Raw genomic sequence first — 22,723 nt, forward strand, 5'->3', positions numbered from 1 at the left:
GACAAAATTCCACTAGGCAAACCGGCTTGAGACCAGACCTGTCAATGCTGAAACACATAGTCGTGCCTCTAGATGGAAACCTCATACTCTCTTGTGTCCTGTGAAATGAGGACAGAGTTCTGAATTAGGAACAAGCTTGTACACAAGAAGGTATAGGGAGACTGAGAAGTACAGTAGACCATATTTCTACTATGATCACAAACGCCATTCCTCTTTTTGTGAACGAGCCATGTGATAACATACATCTGTTTGTAGACTATGATAGTGACATCACAGAGATACATTTTGTGTGTGGAGGTGGTCAGCCCAAACTGTGAGGCTTTTCCATTTTCTCCTGAGAGGAGACAATGACTTTGAATGGTCTATACACACCATTCACATACATCCAGTATATATTTATTTATATTCCAGACTATGACATTGCTCATTCTGATATGTCTTAATTTCTTGTTCGTTCTAGTAATTGTTTTCACTTTTGATTGTGCGTGTATTGTATTTTATTGCTAGATATTGTTGGAGACAGAAACATAAGCATTTCGCTGCACCTGCGATAACATCTGTAAACTGTGTATGCGACCAATAAACTTTGATTATATTTTTTATTTGATTTGAGAGGTTTGCCCCTCTCCTCCTGACCCATTTTTAAATGTGCTCAAACTACTGTGGGCTTTAGTTTAATAAGCTCGCACTGTGTAATAGGTTCAGGCTGCAGAATCAGTGTGGAATTGATGAAGACTGACTGACAGACACACTGGAGTCTTAATAAGCAGGTTGTAGCTTGGTCTCACCTCGTTGTTCTTCAGGAGTGCAGTCAAGGAAGTACAGAGAAAGAGACAGACAGATAGACAGACAGATAGACAGACAAACAATCATCATTTATAGCATGAAAGCATCAGACCTGGGTAAAATATTTGACATCTTTCAAATACTATTTGGACCCATGTCTGAAAACCATGTCATAGCACTCTGTCAAATAATGTCAAATTAACTAGGTAACCTTTTGTCTGTATCAGGTGTAATGAAATGGCCTTTATCAATGACTGAAGGTGAATGGAGTATAGCTTTACACCCCTCATCCTATTTCTATAACATCACTTAACAGGGAATTCAATTTGGTGAGTGAACCTGCAATATGTCAAACCAGATGGTGCTTTAAGTGCATCATCTCATACACAAATGACAGTGCCTGAATTCAACCTTTTTGGGGGCTTATTAACTCCAACAGGCATCTTAAAGAACCAGTGAATATCTCTATAACAGAACGTACCGTAGTCTCTGTTTCGTAGAGGGAGTTGTCGAAGGTGGACTCTCCTGGGATGTGGTCATATGGTAAGGAGGTGGACATGGGAAGACACATAGGCTTCCCCTGAACCCTAGAGAACACAGACATAGTGGCATAAGGGCAGCATAGTATACTTACAACATTGTTGCAGAGCCTGTTCGGTCTATAGCTATTGGTTAGACTCAGTGCTTGACTTGGCAAAAGTTCACCGGTGAGGAGTACCGGCACCTGAAATGTTCTACTGCTTGAGCTTCTGTTCTTCTTATAGAATATTAGTTAAAAAGCATTGTGGAGCTCCGACACCTAAATATAAACAGTACCGGCACCTGAAATGTTCTACTGCTTGAGCTTCTGTTCTTCTTATAGAATATTAGTTAAAAAGCATTGTGGAGCTCCGACACCTAAATATAAACAGTACCGGCACCTGAAATGTTCTACTGCTTGAGCTTCTGTTCTTCTTATAGAATATTAGTTAAAAAGCATTGTGGAGCTCCGACACCTAAATATAAACAGTACCGGCACCTGAAATGTTCTACTGCTTGAGCTTCTGTTCTTCTTATAGAATATTAGTTAAAAAGCATTGTGGAGCTCCGACACCTAAATATAAACAGTACCGGCACCTGAAATGTTCTACTGCTTGAGCTTCTGTTCTTCTTATAGAATATTAGTTAAAAAGCATTGTGGAGCTCCGACACCTAAATATAAACAGTACCGGCACCTGAAATGTTCTACTGCTTGAGCTTCTGTTCTTCTTATAGAATATTAGTTAAAAAGCATTGTGGGGCTCCTGCACCTAAATATAAACAGTACCGGCACCCAAAACGAGTACCAGAACCTATTTCAGTCCATGTCAAGCACTGGTTAGACTACTACAGTAAATACTATGGATGATGATAGCTTTCATACTTTCAAAGTATTTTGTTTATCTATATAAAGTATGCATACTAGACCTACTTAAAGAAGTAAAGGTAGATTCCGATGATGAAGACCATGATGAGGGCCACTGGTATAAAGACTGTTAGAGCTATGTTGGCTCCCTCCATGCTGTAGTCTGCACTGGCAGCTGGTGGTAGAGGAATCAACAGGGACACACTCAACTGCTATGATAACCTAAAGATGCATTCTTCAATGTAGCACACTTGAATTTGCTGTGAAGTATTGTATTTTGTTTTATTATTAGGTCTTGATGTTATGTATTAATTTGAATGATGATCTAACATTTACCGTGCAAATATGACGACACTTACTGTCTAACCTGCGTTCATTTATAAACTCCATTGAGGAGGCTGTAAATAAATGAAAAACATCAGAACACAGATGTTAAAACATACAGACATATATATTGTTCATCATGAACTACTGTGAACTAAGTCTGTGTGAACTACGCAAAGGAGAGTACATGTCCGCAGTTCCTACCTCTACAGACAGGGGGCAGGCTGCTCCACTGTGAAGGGTGTCCAGGGACACAGCGGAGGACAGGCTCCCCTAGCAACTCATGGCCTCTGAGGCAGGAGAAGCGCAGCGTCTCCCCGGCCTGATAGAGAGGCTTCTCTGAGATCTGGGTGCTGTATGATGGGATGCCAGGGTTCCTGCAAGGCTCATAGTTTACTGCTGAGAAAGGACAGGACACACACACACACACACACACACACACACACACACACACACACACACACACACACACACACACACACACACACACACACACACAGGCATCATATCATTTATTTGTCTAAACAGCTAGTACAACTGCCAATCTAGCTAGTATATATTTATATAACGTTCTGAGAACCATGTGTTTCTTAGAGCTTGGTGAGAGCGTGGTTGTCCTATGGTTATACAACCTTCCCACAATATTCTGGGAATGGTGCAGGATACCCAGCTTGCACATAACGTTCTGACAACCAGGTGGAAATTTCTGTATTTCAGCATAGCTTTTCCTCATGGTTCTATTTAAAGTAATGTTCTCAGAACATTAAGAAACAACTTTCTTCTGTGGGAATTTCAGTACTTCAGCACAACATTTTCTACATGTTTCCTCATGGTTCTATTTAAAGTAATGTTCTCAGAACGTTAAGAAACAACTTTCTTCTGTGGGAATTTCAGTACTTCAGCACAACATTTTCTACAGGTTTCCTCATGGTTCTATTTAAAGTAATGTTCTCAGAACGTTCAGAGAATGTTAAAGGTTCAATATCCAGAAATCACACGGCCAATTCCTGGTTGTTAAAATTCTAATATTTTGCATAATTTCAGTTTTTGTGACAAAACAAGCAATGTATCGTGTAGAGAATCATCGTACCATCAAAACAGCTGTGAAATATATTTTCAATTACAAAAAATACTGTATTTTCAGTTGTTTGAAGCAGGTGTACAAAATCGAAAGTAATTATGCAAAAACAATGTAACTTTTTGGGGGCGACCTGACCAAATGTATATAGAAATGTGAGTTATAGATCTGTCATTCTCATTGGAAGTATGTCTAAAAGCGGTAGATCAGTTCTATGTGCGCTATTTCTATGCTTTTACATTTTTGTATTTAACCTGTTTTTAACTTCCCATTCTTAAGTTTCATTTTTGCATTTACTTTAGGTTTTGTACACCAGCTTCAAACAACTGAAAATACAGTTGGTACAATGATTCTCTACAATCTGAGGGCTTGTTTTGTCACATAAACTGAAATTAGGCAAATTATTCGAATTTTAGCAACCAGTAAATGGCGCTGCAATTCCTGCATATTGCACTTTTAATGAAGTACTTGTTTCCTTTGAAATGGGGTCTGTTTGAATAGACTCAAATTAACAGCTTTGTATTTATTTATAATTTTTCTTTTTATTTAACCTTTATTTAACTAGGCAAGTCAGTTAAGAACAAATTCTTGTATAAGTAAAATAAAACATGGCATGCTGGCTCCATCCTGGTGACGAGGTACTAATTCCATGGATAGAGAACAGAAGATCATAGGTTTGAATCTCACTGACACCATGCCGCAATAAAAAAAAAAACATTTTCTTGCATGATTAATTCTTAAATGGACTGATAGAAATGTACAGAATGGTTATCTGGAGGAAAATGGGGGAGGGTCATGTTTTTTTAATTTCAGTATTTTTTAAATCTAGTCCAGGGGACGATCATGTACTTTTTATTTGATGAAATTTCAATATTTCTCAGGGTTGTAGAATTAGTTGCTTATTAGGCTACATATCGATGTGTCCCTGATGCTGCCCTCATCTCTGATTCTCCGCTGGGTGTGCAATATCAATTATGCCTATAGGCTATTTAGTGTGGTCTCAATCAAATGACCCATAGCCTATAGGCTATGAAGTGCATGCTCAGAGAAGCACAGAGCAAAGCCGTATTCGTAAGATTGCTGCACAGCTTGCGCACAGACTAGCCTATAGCCTATGTTCTGTTCAGTTTGAGAAGGAGAGCGCGAAGGCCGGAGATCAACTTTGATAGCTTCCTACTACCATAATTGATTTGAATAAAACAATGTTTCTTGCCAAGATGTATTTATGAGAGGTATTGACTTCACAATAAGTGAATAATTCAAGTAACTTACATTGTGGTGCTGAAACTTAAAGCAGCAGCCATAGCACATTCAATTGGAAATGGACAGCTCATGGTGCTGAAAGTAGGCAAATTTGAGTAGGCATAATTAATTTAAACAGTTCATTTTAATCTGACTTTACTAACAACAAGAGGGCTTTGTGTTGGAGCCTATTTCTTACTAGTTAAGAAATAAGAGGTAACTCTACCTGTTTGACAGACAACATTAGGCTCAAACTGAATAGGCTGCTATATCCATAGATGTGTCAGTCAATTCCTCCACCCACCATACACTCTTTAAATAACAGCCCTTCACTGACACGGGGGTAGGCTAAGTTAAAACAAAGACTCAAATTAAGGGTGTATGAGAGGGTATGCCATAGGCCTACCTTTTTATTTAAGATAATGGCAAACTTTGCTTGGGAAGTAATCTAATTCTGTCACTATCAATTGATTATGCTATTAACTTTCTGTAGAATAGTAGATGTTTAAACCCAGACAACTTTTAGGGAAATACTTGTACCCTGCGAACCCTCAACCTTCTAGCCCGCAGCCCTGTTTTCTTTTTATTTATTTAACCTTTATTTAACTAGACAAGTCAGTTAAAAACAAATTCTTATTTACAATGACGGCCTACCCCGGCCAAACCCGGACGACGCTGGGCAAATTGTTCGCCACCCTATTGGACTCCCAATCACGGACGGTTGTGATACAGCCTGGAATCAAACCAGGATCTGTAGTGAAGCCTCTAGAACTGAGATGCAGTGCCTTAGATCGCTGCGCCACTCGGGAGCCCATCAAAATGTCCACTATCAAAATTCCTGCGTTGACATGTAATGCTTACAGGATGAAGAACCGTTTATAAAACTGCAAATAAGATAATAAAACCTCCCAGGAAAACTTTTAGGGAACCATAGCAAAACGTTCTCAGAATCTCCCTGCAACCTAAAATGTATGTTCCCAGAACGGACAAAATTTCCACTTCCATTCTCAGAACGTTTAAAAAACATTCAGTTTTACCAACGTCATTCCCAGAACCAATGGGAAACCAAAAATGAATGTTCCCACAACACACAAGGAACCATGTGCTAGCTGGGAAGTGTGTACGATGGAGACGTGTTATCAGGCTTAAGTCCAGGGGTACATACAGACACATTTGGGTAGCCTCTCACTCCACTTAGGTCCGGAGGAGCCGTGGTTGTAGCAGGAGAGCAGGCTGTTTCCAGAGAGGGTGTAGCCCTTGTTGCAGATGTACTGGACTGTGGAGCTTACAGTGAAACGCAGGCCGGACATCACCCTGCGACTGTGCTCCACAGTACCTGGGTCGGCACACAACAGCACTGACACACAGACGGGCAGACGGGCAGACGGGCAGACGGGCAGGCGGACAGACAGACAGACAGACAGACAGACAGACAGACATAAAAAACAGAGGTTACTCATGTTCAGTGAATACAATTTTATTTTATTATATTATTAGTATTTGTCACTGCTTATTTGTGGTTATCCGATGCGGCCAGAGTGGTGCCTTTTTCTAAGTAAACCCTTCAGACACATAAACCCACCGAGCTGGAGAATAAAGAGATCATCTCTGTGTCTCAGTCTCTCACAGCAGCAAACCACAAACCCAATCCTAGGCCCAATAGGATAGGGGTCAGTGTGGTAATAATGTTTACGTGACAGACGTCCAAATGAGGCTCCAAACCCCTGTGTCCTGTTACCGGTCAGTGATGCCGTTCCTGTCACTGTGTGGGATGGGATCAGGACCAAGGACACTCTGTCACACTATCCTGTCTCTACTCCACAGCATCCAGGTTATCTGGATAAAACAGGAGTAATGTGTGGAGGAGCTAGAACACAGACCCTATTCAACTCACTGATACATCGGTTTATAGAGAAAAAGGGTTGTGTTTTCAGGAAAGCAGTGAATGCTGTTACCCATCAGCCTCTGCTTTAGCTTGTGCTTAACTGAAACTTCCTCTCACACCTACAATGCACCTTTTGTATGCAGGTGTGTGTGTGTGTGTGTGTGTGTGTGTGTGTGTGTGTGTGTGGTATTCACCTCTCTCACAGCTGGGCAGGTCTCCGCTCCAGGTCAGGTCCCACTGGCACATGAGCAGCTCTGTGCCCACCAGCTGGAAGCCTGGGTAGCACTGGTAGGTGACCACTGTGCCATGGACCAGCTCAGGATGGGAGGTGCTCTTCCATCCGTTGGTGATCTCTGGGAGCTCCGGACACGTGTCGTTACGAGGTACCTCTGTATCCACGAAGGAGGGAGAGAGAAAGAGAGCGAGAGAAAAAAGCCAACTACTTTACAGAGCGCACAGTGCTGGAGTGGTGTGGTTTTGCATTCAAATGAATGAACCTCTGGACAAACTCAATAGAGGACATCCATTTTGTTGGAATTTCAATCTAGTGTGAAAAGTATCACGCATGGGGAACTCTATCTGCCAGGCAGCATGGTTGTCCCTGTTCTAGCCACAGCAGAAGCCAGAGAGGGCAGGGCACCCTGCAGATGAGGCTAATGTAGACAAACACACGCAGTAATTGTGTTTGGGCCTCTGACGGGCACAATACCAGACAGCTGCACCACTTGGCTGGGCCTTGCTTTCCCTCTCAGTTAGAGGCATGAACAGACTACAAAACCACATCTCTCTCTATCTCTCTCCCACGTTTCTCTCTCTCTCCCCACCCCCCTCTCTCTCCTCTGCCTCCCCTCTCTCTCTCTCCCTTCCTCTTCTCTCTTTCACTCACTCTTCTCTCTCTCGCTGCATCTTATCAGATGTCTGCTTTATGGGTTGGCTCCGCTCTGGTTTCGTGACGACCGTGCTGATGGAAGGGGCCCCTCTGACCATGGAAGAGTGTCTCCTCCTCCTGAACCCTCTAGAACTCTCCTCCTCCTTACTCATCTCCCCTCTTCACTGGCCGTCTATCTCTTCAACTCTCTGTTCACACTCTCCTAACTCACTCCGGGGTCTTACCAAAGAAGTGCACCACAAAGCCGTTGCCGTAGCCGTAGATGTTGGTTGCCGGGTCAGACTGGAACTGGATGGTGACGTCGGCCATGGAGGTGTAGATTTTGAAGTGTGGCCGTGAGCCACCGTACTGGCCCAGCACCGTAGCAGTCAGGTCATCACCATCATAGAATGTCAGCAGGTCGTTCTTCCCTATATTGAGGCTGGAGCACCAAGAAGGAAAATGTATTTCACCGTGCACAATGAATTGGCCTTCACGCACACTCTCACATTACTAGCTCATGTGTCCTATAGTTTCTTTGTCATTGTTTCCTGTATCTGTTTTAAAAACTTGAATGCACCCTCACTAAAATACTTTCCTTGCTTTGAGACGTTCTGTTTCACTCTTCCATTTACTTTGGAGCGCCATAGCTCTACTGACAAGAAAGTAGAGCTATGTGGTAATTTGTCGCTTAATTTTTTTTTTTACTATTGTTTTAAATGTTTCACCTGAGACAGAGCCCTCTCCTTAAGCACCAGGATGGGATGTGAAGTAGGGAGGAAATGACTCTCCGCCAGAATAGGGAAGTGACAACTTGTTTACACTCTGTGAACGGAGTTCAGTTTCAAGACATTAAAGATATGATGCACACACGTCTTGGCAAAGATCAGGTGTTTCAGACTAATGAAATATCCGCACAGCTTAGCCTACCCACTGGGCCCAGACATCAATTCAACAACTATTCCACTTTGGTTAAATTTCATTGAAATGATGTGGAAACTATGTTGATTCAACCAGTGTGTGCCCAGTGGATATTTTCTGCCGATGCATCTGTATTGCTAAATCTGCAGTAATTTATTGACTATTGAAAATGCATCTCACCTCAACAGAGCGGGACAGATTGAGAAATTGTATCAGCTTGCATAAAATTAGTTGTGATCGAGTTAAACAAGCCTTTGCATAGCTGTGCTGCCATATCTGCAGAGAAAATCAATCATGCTTTCTATTGTGTGGCAGTGATTTGATTTAGTGTAATTCAAACACAGGCTCAGATTGACTCGGCTCACAGGTCCACATGCCTGCCACCATGTTCCTTCACAATGCATTATCTCAGACAACTCCTCATCTGTACCCACATTTGCTTTTCTCCACCACTGAGAGAACTTGACATTTATGTCCAGTACAAGTTTCAAACTAGTTTGAGCAAAATTAATACCCCTCAATACAAATCACAATTAGACTAAACACAGTCATTTGGGTGTCATGATGGCTCCCCAATGGTCATTAGACCATTCTCCTTTTATCTCACCACTGCACCTCTTAGTTCCCAAACCTGAATGAACGTTCTGATGGAAGATCCTGTTTCTCGTTCTCTCCTCTCTGGCTTGTGAGATCTTGGCTGAACGGGGATCCAGATCCACTGCCCTTCACTCCGACTCAACTCTCAGTGCTAGGCTAACATACAGTATCCAGACTAGCAGGCTCAGAGTCAACACACTTATCAGCAATACTTGTGATGGAATAAGCCAATGAGTTCTCCTGCCAACTTCCAGCCCTGGGAGACAAACCTAATCAAGATAAGTGCTATAACTAATATTTGATGCATCGATGCATAAAATATCCTGTCGCTCTTTTCACTAAATTCTCACCAAAGGCAAAGCACACTTTAATGGAAGCCAATATAGAACTACCAGAATCACTGTCTATCTTTCAAATCCTATTTAACTTGCAATCTATTTCAGTATGTGTGTGTATGTGAATGTATGCATGCACATTAACTAGAACTGCCGAAGGTCACATGCATGAGTGTTTGTGTGCAGGTGTTTATTCAGAATGTGTATTTCTGATAATCAAAGTTCATCAAGACAGAGGCACAGCCTATTCTCATACCCATACACTCCTAAACACTATTTAGGTGTTGGATCCCTCCGTCAACATTTGGAGCGTCTGAACTTAGGCTGCTGAACTACACCCCAGGTGTACCGTCCTCCACACCTGCATGTCGTTCACAACCCCATCTCCTGCACCTGAGCTCTTAACGAGCGCCTAGCTAGTACTCCTAGGTGGTCGGGATTTACCAGTCGTCATTGGTAGTTCCCCTGGATGAGCGTCCCAGCCGTCATTAGGGCCCCTGGTCCTGTGTGATTGTGGGAGCGGTGAACAGGACACTGGGCCGTGATGAATGACTATAGAGGAATGAGATTGTTCTCATTATCGTGGTAAAGTGTTCCGAAACCCTGGTAACGAGCTTTAGGAAGGCACACTGTGCAATGGTGTTTCAGAATGCTGGCGTGACTAGTGGGCCAAGAGGGAGGCATCAGGCATGGTATATGCATGTTCATGGCACGAGAGTCTGTGTGTTCAGATTATCAGTGACTGTGCTCCAAGCACAATCACGCTTTGTGCCACCCTGGTTTCATCACTATGATCAGAGACTGAATGCTTTCTTTGAGGATATACTGAAGGATAACAGTGGTTTGAGTGATGTCGTTAAACTGAGATTGCAGATGTTTGGTTCTCGTATTTCCCCTTGTTCACCTTTCAGTGTGTGCTGGTATTGATGTTCACATCAAAACTGGAGGAAACGGGGAGGAAATCCTGTAGATTATCCTTAGATAGCCTTCTCTCTGTCTCACCCACATGCACACTCAGGCTGAATTCTCATCAATGCTCCAAGGTTGAGCTGAACGCTCTTCACCAGTGTCCCTGAAAGTCATATCTGCCCAAATCGCGTCCCCTCTAAATTAATAGGAAATTCATTATTTTGACAGCTTCTTGTACCAAACATGGAGGATGCCATTTATTACAATGCTTCAGAATGTACAACCACAGTTGAGGCGTTCCGAAGAGAGAGGGAAGAGAAAAGACCAAGAGAGACAACATATGCAAATGAGCCAGTTCTTAATTAAGGAAGCCAAATGATTGTACGCATGGTTAATCTATCAGGGTCTGACACAGCAGGGGCTTCTGTTCCCAGCCTTCACCTGACATCACTATCAAGGAAAACTCTCGCTCCTCTCCCCTGCTCTGCTCAAGTCAACCTATCTGATTCAGCAGAACACACACACCACCTCTGTCCGAACCCCTGTGAAATAATTAGTTTCCTTTCCAGTTGGTAATTAACCTTTGTCTGCTGCTACTTATGTTTCCCATCCAAGAGCAACATATTATTTTATCTTCAGCCCTTTTCTCTTTTGATTTGTTTAACCAGTCACAGTGGGGTAGTTCTTTGCACTGGCAGTTTCAGGGCCGTGTTTGTACATCAGCTGTAAAGCTTCTCCTAATGATCTGAGTGTAGAGATCTGCTGTAGAGCTCGTGTGAGGGTCAATATTCTTACAAAGGTTAGAGCTATTCTGTGGTGGAGCGTCCTCCACTTGAACTGCTATGGGAAGGGGATGTGCAGCCAGGATGTTGTTTTAAAGGGTTCCCATAGCTAAAATCCATTTTCTGCGTCTACATAAAATGTTATATCTAATGTTCAGGAGAATCTGTAGTGTAGAACGTAAGAGATAATTAAGATACGTACACTTGGATGTCTAGCATGATCCTCCTGTCTTCCTCCACGTGAATCCCCCAGATGCAGTCCTGTCCGCTATCGTAGGCCTCCGGCCAGTTAGGAGACAGGATCACTCCAGCAGAGTCAGTCATCTCTCCACTGCAAACAGCTGTAACACACACACACAGTAAGCAAAAATACTCTGTGCAACAATATCATATGGCTCATTTCCTACACAGAACCAAAACACACAGCATACCTCTGCAGGCGGGCTCAGTCTCGTTCCACTGGGGGTTGTTGTGGTCCATGCACTCAATGATGACAGAGCCCTGCTCCAGGGTGTAGCCAGGGTCACAGGTGAACTCTACCACCGTCCCCACTGCCCACGTGCTGTCATTACTGGTGAAGTTACCGTACTTGACAAACGTCTCATAGCAGTGGCCCACTGCAAACGCTGTGAAGGAGAGAATATGTGGATCAACCACAGAAAAAAGGCCAGACTGTGTCACTGAGCCCCATGTCTGCCATAGGCAGCGGGCCATTGACTTTGCAGATAGCAAGCCGCACGCTAGCTCGCTGCCTATCAGAGACGGAGTAGACCCAGAGGTACATTTAATTGGTGGTCTGCTGCTTCAACCCACTGACTGACATGTAATGGTTTCAGGGTGAGAGGAGCACTATTAAAGCAGTTATACACGGTGTCAGATTGAACAGGGTAATGCTGTTAAAGACAACCCACACATGGTCCATTAGGATAAGCAGCGCTGCTCTCTTACAGCGTAATCCCATTTGCTACAGTAAATTGAAGCCCAATACAGATGAAATTGATCTGATTTGATAATGACTCCAGGACCTGTGATGTGACTCTGACTCCAAGCTCTGAATAGCCCTTTGAACATCCACGTATGAAGTGCCACATAAGTAGAGAGGATGACTGGGGATGAGCGTAGAGAAAAATGTAACATTTAAGAGTTTGAAGCCAAACTGGTCAGAGCAGAGGACTTCAATTGTTATGTTATGTTTCACTTAATTCCATTCCAATTATTTGTAGGAGGGAAAGAAGAGGAGAGGGCCTGAGGCAGTGTCTTTTTCCACACCGGTGCCTGGAGGAGTCTGTGTGATGCATTTCTTAAACAACATTTTTATCTCCACTAATTTTACACTGCTGGACTGTATGTGAGGGAAGTTTGAGTATCCTTGAGTATCAATCAAGTCAATTAAATGTATTTATAAAGCCCTTTTTACATCAGCAGATGTCACAAAGTGCTATACAGAAACCCAGCTTAAAGCTCCAAACAGCAAGCAATGCAGATGTAGATGCACGGTGGCTAGGAAAAACTCCCTGGATAGGCAAGAACCTAGGGAGAAACCTAGAGAGGAACCAAGCTCTGAGGGGTGGCCAGTCCTCTTCTGGCTGTGGTAGGTGGAGATTATAAGAATTACATGCCCATTTAGGCCAGATTGTTCTTCAAGATGTTCAAACATTCATAGATGACCAGCAGGGTCAAGTAATAATTACAGTTGTTGTAGAGGGTGCAACAGGTCATTACCTCAGGAGTAAATGTCAGTTGGCTTTTCATAGTCAAGTACCCTTTCCAAAGACCTGAAGACTTGTGTTAGATACCCATGCCTAGTCGAGTGGCACACAGGGAACCTGCCTTCTACCCCAGTTAGTAACATTGGTGCCATGACCTGGATGGGTCTCTGTGAGATGGAGAAGGTCAAAGGGGGGGCTAGGGGTAACCGAGACCTGAAGACTTGTGTTAGCTCCCTTGGGGATGTGTGTTTCGGCTCTCGTTGGGAGAAGGAGACCAAGGCGCAACGTGGTAGGCGTACATTGTGTTTTTATTGATGACACCAAAAAACAAAATAACAACGACAATACACGAAAGCGAACAATTCCGTCAGGCACAGACACTAAACAGAAAATAAGATCCCACAACTGAAAGTGTGAAAAAGGGCTACCTAAGTATGATCCCCAGTCAGAGACAACGATAGACTCCTAACCAAACCTAACCAAACATAGAGAATAACAAGGATCTCTAAGGTCAGGGCGTGACAATGTGTCTACCTTGGTATCTGATGGCGATGCCGGTGGAGGTGCCTGCACCGTCAGTGGTGAGCTCTATGAAGAGGGATCTGGAGGTGCTCACCAGGCCCTCGTTGGGCAGGTACTCCACCTCATATGAGTCATACAGCGGAGGAGAATCAATGTTGTTCCCATTTTTGATCAGAAGCCTGAAAGAGAGAAATTAAAACACATCAGTACCTGGTTGGATTTCTAAGACCTCGTAATATGCGTAGTGGGCACGTTCCTAATGAGATGAAGCAACAGGAAGGAATGTGATACGGTCGTACAGCTTCGCGCTTCACTGTTCTGCATATAAGACCAATGATATATTTCAGTACAGCTGAGGAGCTAGCCTACTTCCCTCATTAAAAGTCCATTTGTTATTGTCTCCAGTCACAGCGGCTACCACTCATAAAAACAACGTTATCTCAACTCAAATAAGCATGTCCTAGTCAATTCAATTAATTAATTTGAATCCCCCTCTTGTGAAGTGTTATATTGCCTTACAAACATTCACAACAGCTTATAGATGCAGTCACATAGCATTATGATTCCAATAAGGAAAATAACATGACATGGGGCTGTGCATTATCATGCTGAAACATGAGGTGGCATGACAATGGGCCTCAGGATCTCGTCACGGTATCTCTGTGCATTCAAATTGCCATTGATAAAATGCAATTGTCTTCATTGTCTGTAGTTTATGCCTGTCCATACCATAACCCCACCGCCACCACGGGGCACTCTGTTTACAACGTTGACATCAGCAAACCGCTCACTCACACGACGCCATACAGATGGTCTGCGGCCGGTTCGACGTACTGCCAAATTCTCTAAAACAACATTGGATGCGGCTTATGGTAGAGAAATTATAATAAAATGATCAGGCAACAGCTGTGGTGGACATTCCGGCAGTCAGCATGGCAATTGCATGCACACTCAAAACTTGAGACATCTGTGGCATTGTGGTGTGTAACATAACTGCACATTTTAGAGTGGCCACATTTTAGAATGACCTGTGTAATGATCATGCTGTTTACTCAGCTTCTTGATATGCCACACCTGTCAGGTGGATGGATTATCTTGGCAAAGAAGAAATCCTCACTATTTTGGCACAAAATCTGAGCGAAATAAGCTTTTTGTGCATAAATAACTGGGATATGCATAATTTCTGGGATATTTTATTTCAGCTCATGGGACAAACACTTTACATGTTGCGTATATATTTTTGTTCTGTATAGTTTCACAATGACAGTCAAAACATAAAGTAAGAAGGGGATTCAAGTGAAATGTTTCCAATTATTTCAGTATTTCAGTATTTCTTTCTCTCTCTCTCTTTCTACCTTCCTCTTAAACTATTTTCTCAGAATTGGATTTCCATTCTGACACAGAGACACAGATGTTCCATTGAATCTCTACCTCAGATGATGAGACAATGCCTGGAAGTGTATCAGAGGAATGGACTGGTAATGACGTGTGTGACAACAGAACCATGAGCTTGCGGTGAGAATCAGGTCCAACTGTCACAGAGACAGCAGTAGGGCTGTTGACTGCATGTTGAATGACTAATGTACTCAAGTGAGCATTTAGACCTGGAAAGTGTACTGGAGTAGAACAATAAGGCCAGAACACTGTGGCAGACCTGGGTCCAGATAGTACTTGCTTTCTTTTAAAGTTTTCTATTTTATTGAGTTGGCCTGGTGCAATATAAAAAATGGAATAGCCCTGTGAGTTTTTTATTTTTATTTTTTATTTCACCTTTATTTAACCAGGTAGGCTAGTTGAGAACAAGTTCTCATTTGCAACTGCGACCTGGCCAAGATAAAGCGTAGCAATTCGACACATACAACAACACTGAGTTACACATGGAATAAACAAAACATACAGTCAAGAAAAAAAACATACAGTCAAGAAAACAAAAAGTCTATATACAGTGCAAATGAGGTAAGTTAAGGAAATAAATAGGCCATGGTGGTGAAGTAATTACAATATAGCAATTAAACACTGGAATGGTAGATCGGCAGAAGATGAATGTGCAGGTAGAGATACTGGGGTGCAAAGGAGCAAAATAAATAAATAAATACCAGTATGGGGATGAGGTAGGTAGATAGATGGGCTGTTTACAGATGGGCTATGTACAGGTGCAGTGATCTGTAAGCTGCTCTGACAGCTGGTGCTTAAAGCTAGTGAGGGAGATGTGAGTCTCTCATGGGCAGCAGAGAACTGGAAGGAAAGACGACCAAAGGAGGAATTGGCTTTGGGGGTGACCAGTGAGATATAACTGCTGGAGCGTGTGCTACGAGTGGGTGCTGCTATGGTGACCAGTGAGCTGAGATGAGGTGGGGCTTTACCTAGCAGAGACTTGTAGATGACCTGTAGCCAGTGGGTTTGGAGACGAGTATGAAGCAAGGGCCAACCAACGAGAGCGTACAGGTCGCAATGGTGGGTAGTATATGGGGCTTTGGTGACAAAACAGATGGCACTGTGATAGACTGCCTCCAGTTTGTTGAGTAGAGTGTTGGAGGCTATTTTATAGATGACATCACTGAAGTCGAGGATCGGTAGGATGGTCAGTTTTACGAGGGTATTTTTGGCAGCATGAGTGAAGGATGCTTTGTTGCGATATAGGAAGCCGATCCTAGATGTAATTTTGGATTGGAGATGTTTTATGTGAGTCTGGAAGGAGAGTTTACAGTCTAACCAGACACTCGGGTATTTGTAGTTGTCCACGTATTCTAAGTCAGAGCCATCCAGAGTAGTGATGCTGGACAGGTGAGCAGGTGCGGGCAGCGATCGATTGAAAAGCATGCATTTAGTTTTACTTGCGTTTAAGAGCAGTTGGAGGCCACGGAAGGAGAGTTGTATGCCATTGAAGCTCGTCTGGAGGTTAGTTAACACAGTGTCCAAGGAGGGGCCAGAAGTATACAGAATGGTGTCGTCTGTGTAGAGGTGGATCAGAGAATCACCAGCAGCAAGAGCAACATCATTGATGTATACAGGAAAGAGAGTCGGCCCGAGAATTGAACGCTGTGGCACACCCATAGAGACTGTCAGAGGTCCAGACAACAGGCCCTCCGATTTGACACACTGAACTCTATCAGAGAAGTAGTTGGTAAACCAGGCGAGGCAATCATTTAAGAAACCAAGGCTGTCGAGTCTGCCAATAAGAATTTTGTGATTGACAGAGTCGAAAGCCTTGGCCAGGTCGATGAATACGGCTGCACAGTAATGTCTCTTATCGATGGCGGTTATGATGTCGTTTAGAACCTTGAGTGTGGCTGAGGTGCACCCATGACCAGCTCTGAAACCAGATTGCATAGCGGAGAAGGTATGGTGGGATTCGAAATGGTCAGTAATCTGTTTGTTAACTTGGCTTTCGAAGACCTTAGAAAGACAGGGTAGGATAGATATAGGTCTGTAGCAGTTTGGGTCTAGAGCACATATGTCAGAGTCAAGGCCCGCGGGCCACATCCTAATAGTTCCCTAATCAGAAGGTTTTTGCCCCTGGGATGATCTTGATTTATTATTAGAACCGGCCCGCAGATGGCAGCAAGCCGGCAGCCCAAAGATCTTTTGCACCAATACTACATTTACAATGCAACGGTAGGCTATTATATTTGAGATTCTTCCGAGCAAAGCCGGGAGGCTGCTTCATTTCAATATTTAAATACAAATGTCAGCATCACAGTAAAATTAACTTTCAGATACCCATCAAAAATGGCAAAACGGAAGGTGGACACTGAGAACCGGGTGTTTCAAACAAGGTAAGTCGGAGTATATGTTCACGGAGGTAGCTGGAAAACCTCCTGTGTCTTCTCTGTGGGAGAAAGTGTGGCGGTACTGAAAGAGTATAATCTGAGACGACATTATGAAACAAAACACAGCGGAAAAAACAAGAATATGGACATGGAACAAAGGCTACAAAAGGCAGAGGAATTTCCAGGCCTCAAATCTCCACAGGCTCTGTTCAAAAAAGCCAAATCACAAGGCCAGGCTTCTTATTGGTGTCCAGTTTTATTTTGCAGAAGAGAAGGCTAAATCAGCCCGGCCATTTACGGAGGGGATTTTCAAAAACTGATGATTAAAGTCTGTTACTTGAACTCCGTGAAGCATTTATTTGCCCAGCAAAAAGGGCAACTCTTTTTAAATGTGAGTCTCTGCAGAAACAGGTATTCTGAGTAGACCAGTTGTCCATCAATCTAAAAGAGCAGCTTTAAAAAGGGAAATGATTTCATTGCATATTCCTTGGCTGTGGATGAGAGCACCGACATTTCTGACATTGCCCAGTTGTCAATTTTCATCCGCGGAGTGGACTCCAGCCTAAGCGTGACAGAGGAGTTTTTGGCTTTACGTCCTATGCGTGGCACAACTACGGGGCATGATTTGTATGAAGAGGTGTCAGAGCCTTACCCCGAACATTGATGAACTTGTGGAAAAGATGGGACACCACCAAGTATCACCCTCAACCTCAAACAAGTGAACATTACTGTGCAATCACATATTTAGAGTTTTTACTCAGTTCAAGTTTAAAAGTTAAAGTTTAATATTTGTTTTCACTTGCATGTTACTTGATTCCTTAAACAAAGTGTTATTTTTGATTTAGATTTTTGCACTTTATTTTATTGTATTTCAATCCAATTATATTTTAAAAATATTTCAGTTGAGTGGATGATAGAAAATTGCTATTATTGTTTTTTTCTTTACTAAAATTTAGTCCACTTTTGCTAAAATAGAAAATATAGGCTACTGATGGTGCCTTGAATACCGGTTTCTTTCATTTAATGTTCATGTTATGGGGATTTTTATATAAAGGAAATTTGTCTTTTGTGTCTGTTGAAAATTAAAGATTACTGACAGAGCCATAAAGAAAATATTGCTTTATTTATCTGATCATATTGGAATATATTTGTTAGGTTTTCAGTAGGTTCAATTAGGTTCACTAGACTATATGCGTCATTTAAAATTTTTTAATGAACATTCTGAAAAGTTGGGTGTGCAGAATTGTAGCCCCCTAAATTTTTTATTTGGCCCTCCGTCCATTTGACTTTGATACCCCTGGTCTAGAGTGTCACCCCCTTTGAAAAGGGGGATGACCGCAGCAACTTTCCAATAGTGAAACCTAATAGTGCACCCATTCATTCAAGTGTTTTTGACATTGTAGAATAATAGTGAAGACATCAAAACTATGAAATAACACATATGGAATCATCTAGTAACCAAAAATATTTGGATACTACATGATATATATATATATTATATTTGAGATTCTTCAAAGATTCTTCAAAGCCGGGAGGTGTGTTGGGTCATTGTCCTGTTGAAAAACAAATGATAGTCCCACTAAGTGCAAGCCAGATGGGATGGTTTATCTTGCAGAATGCTGTGGTAGCTCTGCTAGTTAAGTGTGCATCGAAATTTAAATAAATCACAGACAGTGTCACCAGAAAAGCACTCCCACACCATCACACCTCCTCCTCTATGCTTCTCGTGGGGAAAACACATGCAGAGATCATTCTTTTGAGCTGTGTTACTTCGTTACACAAAGACACAGCGTTTGGAAACAAAAAACGTAAATTTGGACTCATCAGACCAAGGACAGATTTCCACCTGTCTAATGTCCATTGCTCGTGTTTCTTGGCCCAAGAAAGTCTCTCCTTCTTATTGGTGTCCTTTAGTGGTTTCTTTGCAGCAATTCTTCCATGAAGGCCTAATTTGTGCAATCTCCTCTGAACAGTTGATGTTATGATGTGTCTCTTACTTGAACTCCGTGAAGCATTGATTTGGGCTGCAATCCGAGGTGCAGTTAACTCTATGAACTTATCCTCTGCAACAGAGGTATCTCTGAGTCTTCCTTTCCTGTGGCAGTCCTCAAGAGAGCCAGTTTAATCATAACGCTTGACATGACTGACCTTAATGTCTTAAAGTAATGATAGACTGTCGTTTCTCTTTGGTTACTTGAGCTCTTCTTGCCATAATATGGACTTGGTCTTTTACCAAATAGGTCTATTTGTGTATACTTCACCCATACCTTGTCACAACACACCTGATTGGCTCAAACTTGTCTTCATTACAGACCTCTGAGACTATCACAGTGCAGGTGCATTTAAAGAAATTCCACAAATTCAATTTGAACAAGGCACACCTGTTTATTGAAATGCATTCCAGGTGACTACCTCATGAAGCTGGTTGAGAGAATGCCAAGAGTGTGAAAAGCTGTCATCAAGGCAAAGGGTGGCTACTTTGAAGAAACCCAAATATAAAATATATTTAGATGTGTTTAACACTTTTCTATTTACTACATGATTCCATATGTGTTATTTCATGTTTTGATGTCTTCACTATTATTCTACAATGTAGAAAATAGTAAAATAAAGAAAAACTATAAAATGAGTAGGTGTGTCCATATACTGGTACATTATATATATATATATAGTCCTATATATATTTTCTTTATATTTACTAAAATGAGTAGGTGTGTCCATACCTTCGACCAGTACGTTATATATATATAGGACTATATATATATATATATATAATATATAAATACAGTGCCTTGCGAAAGTATTCGGCCCCCTTGAACTTTGCGACCTTTTGCCACATTTCAGGCTTCAAACATAAAGATATAAAACTGTATTTTTTTGTGAAGAATCAACAATAAGTGGGACACAATCATGAAGTGGAACGACATTTATTGGATATTTCAAACTTTTTTAACAAATCAAAAACTGAAAAATTGGGCGTGCAAAATTATTCAGCCCCTTTACTTTCAGTGCAGCAAACTCTCAGAAGTTCAGTGAGGATCTCTGAATGATCCAATGTTGACCTAAATGACTAATGATGATAAATACAATCCACCTGTGTGTAATCAAGTCTCCGTATAAATGCACCTGCACTGTGATAGTCTCGGAGGTCCGTTAAAAGGGCAGAGAGCATCATGAAGAACAAGGAACACACCAGGCAGGTCCGAGATACTGTTGTGAAGAAGTTTAAACGGATTTGGATACAGAAAGATTTCCCAAGCTTTAAACATCCCAAGGAGCACTGTGCAAGCGATAATATTGAAATGGAAGGAGTATCAGACCACTGCAAATCTACCAAGACCTGGCCGTCCCTCTAAACTTTCAGCTCATACTGATACTCATACTTTCAGCTCATAATGATTTATTTCAGCTTTTATTTCTTTCATCACATTCCCAGTGGGTCAGACGTTTACATACACTCAATTAGTATTTGGTAGCATTGCCTTTAAATATTTTAACTTGGGTCAAACGGTTCAGGTTGCCTTCCACAAGCCTCCCACAATAAGTTGGGTGAATTTTGGCCCATTCCTCCTGACAGAGCTGGTGTAACTGAGTCAGGTTTGTAGGACTCCTTGCTCGCACATGCTTTTTAAGTTCTGCCCACAAATTTTCTATGGGATTGAAGTCAGGGCTTTGTGATGGCCACTCAAATACCTTGACTTTGTTGTCCTTAAGCCAATTTGCCACAACTTTGGAGGTATGCTTGGGATCATTGTCCATTTGGAAGACCCATTTGCGACCAATCTTTAACTTCCTGACTGATGTCTTGAGATGTTGCATCAATATATCCACGTAATTGTCCTCCTCATGATACCATCTATTTTGTGAAGTGCACAAGGCCCCCCTGCAGCAAAGCATCCCACAACATGATGCTGCCACCCCCGTTCTTCAAGGTTTGGATGGTGTTCTTCGGCTTGCAAGCCCTCCCCCTTTTTTCCTCCAAACATAACGATGGTCATTACGGCCAAACAGTTCTATTTTTGTTTCATCAGACCAGAGGACATTTCTCCAAAAAGTATGATCTTTGTCCCCAGTTGCAGTTGCAAACCGTAGTCTGTCTTTTTATGGTGGTTTTGGAGCAGTGGCTTCTTCCTTGCTGAGCGGCCTTTCAGGTTATGTCGATATAGGACTCGTTTTACTGTGGATATAGATACTTTTGTACCGGTTTCCTCCAGCATCTTCACAAGGTCCTTTGCTGTTCTTCTGGGATTGATTTGCACTTTTCGCACCAAAGTAAGTTCATATTTAGTAGACAAAACGCGTCTCCTTCCTTGGGGGTATGACGTCTGCGTGGTCCCATGGAGTTTATACTTGCGTACTATTGTTTGTACAGATGAACGTGGTACCTTCAGGAGTTTGGGAATTGGTCCCAAGGATGAACCAGACTTGTCTACAATTTTTTTCTCTGAGGTCTTGGCTGATTTATTTATATTTTCCCATAGTGTCAAGCAAAGAGGCACTGAGTTTGAAGGTAGGCCTTGAAATACATCCACAGGTACACCTCCAATTGACTTAAATGATGTCAATTTGCCTATCTTTTGTTTGTTTTTAGTCCCATCCTTTAGCGGAGCTGGACACACTTAATCAAAGCTCAAAATACTTGGAACAAAATGAATACTATTTGAGCCCAGGCCTGACTGAACACTGTAGTGAATTGAACCCCATGACCAACATCCCACCTGTCATCGTCCTCTGCCAGGGCCACCTTCTCAAAGTGGACATGCACACGCTGTCCCTCTGGGGCCTCCAGAAGCCAATGGCACGTCAGGTTGTTGCTGTAGTTGCCAGGGAAACCGGGCGACACAATGCGGCTGACCGTGGCATTCCGGACAATGCCACCACAGGCAGCTGGGATGCCCATGAAGTAGGAATGGGAGGAGAGAAGGAAGATGAGATAGATGAGAGAAGAAAAATGGGATGAGAGGAGAGAAGAAGGGTGGGATGAGAGGAGAGAAGAAGGGTGGGATGAGAGGAGAGAAGAAGGGTGGGATGGGAGGAGAGAAGGGTGGGATGGGAGGAGAGAAGGGTGGGATGGGAGGACAGAAGGGTGGGATGGGAGGAGAGGAGAGGAGAGGAGAGGAGAGGAGAGGAGAGAAGAGGAGAGGAGAGGAGAGGAGAGGAGAGGAGAGGAGAGGAGAGGAGAGGAGAGGAGAGGAGAGGAGAGGAGAGGAGAGGAGAGGAGAATAGTGGGATGGGAGGAGGAGGGAGAGAGAGACATATTTTAGTCTGGGAGAAACAGTTGCTTAAATCTCAGTCAAACAGAATGTGGGAGGAGAGGAGAGAAGGATGGAATGGGAGGAGGAGGGAGAGAAGAAGGATGGGATGGGAAGAGAGGACAGAAGAGAAGATGGGTGGGATGGGAGGAGAGGACAGAAGAGGAGAAGAGTGGGATGGGAGGAGAGGAAAGGAGAATAGTGGGATGGGAGGAGGAGGGAGAGAGAGACATATTTTAGTCTGGGAGAAACATTTGCTTAAATCTCAGTCAAACAGAATGTGTCACGACAGAGAATACTGTACCTTGGGAAACCATGACTAGAGATACATCCAGAGAACATAATGAGTCGAGGTGGTG

General features: G+C 42.7%; 1 protein-coding gene across 1 annotated transcript in view; it reads right to left on the minus strand.

Annotated features, from left to right (window-relative positions):
• Positions 1 to 701: 701 nt before the first annotated feature.
• The window catches only part of LOC135553426 (seizure protein 6 homolog), a 156,623-nt gene continuing 134,601 nt past the window's right edge, over positions 702 to 22,723 (minus strand). The window contains exons 6-17 of the mRNA XM_064985548.1: positions 21,831 to 21,999; positions 13,355 to 13,521; positions 11,543 to 11,737; positions 11,314 to 11,452; positions 7,813 to 8,009; positions 6,894 to 7,088; positions 5,980 to 6,171; positions 2,699 to 2,893; positions 2,530 to 2,568; positions 2,237 to 2,345; positions 1,268 to 1,373; positions 702 to 797 (exon numbers count right to left, since the gene is read on the minus strand). Coding sequence (XP_064841620.1) covers positions 702 to 797; positions 1,268 to 1,373; positions 2,237 to 2,345; positions 2,530 to 2,568; positions 2,699 to 2,893; positions 5,980 to 6,171; positions 6,894 to 7,088; positions 7,813 to 8,009; positions 11,314 to 11,452; positions 11,543 to 11,737; positions 13,355 to 13,521; positions 21,831 to 21,999 — 1,799 coding nt within the window. The remainder of the gene's footprint in view (positions 798 to 1,267; positions 1,374 to 2,236; positions 2,346 to 2,529; positions 2,569 to 2,698; positions 2,894 to 5,979; positions 6,172 to 6,893; positions 7,089 to 7,812; positions 8,010 to 11,313; positions 11,453 to 11,542; positions 11,738 to 13,354; positions 13,522 to 21,830; positions 22,000 to 22,723) is intronic.

Source organism: Oncorhynchus masou, chromosome 13, assembly GCF_036934945.1.
Source record: "Oncorhynchus masou masou isolate Uvic2021 chromosome 13, UVic_Omas_1.1, whole genome shotgun sequence".
Classification (NCBI taxonomy): Eukaryota; Metazoa; Chordata; class Actinopteri; order Salmoniformes; family Salmonidae; genus Oncorhynchus; species Oncorhynchus masou.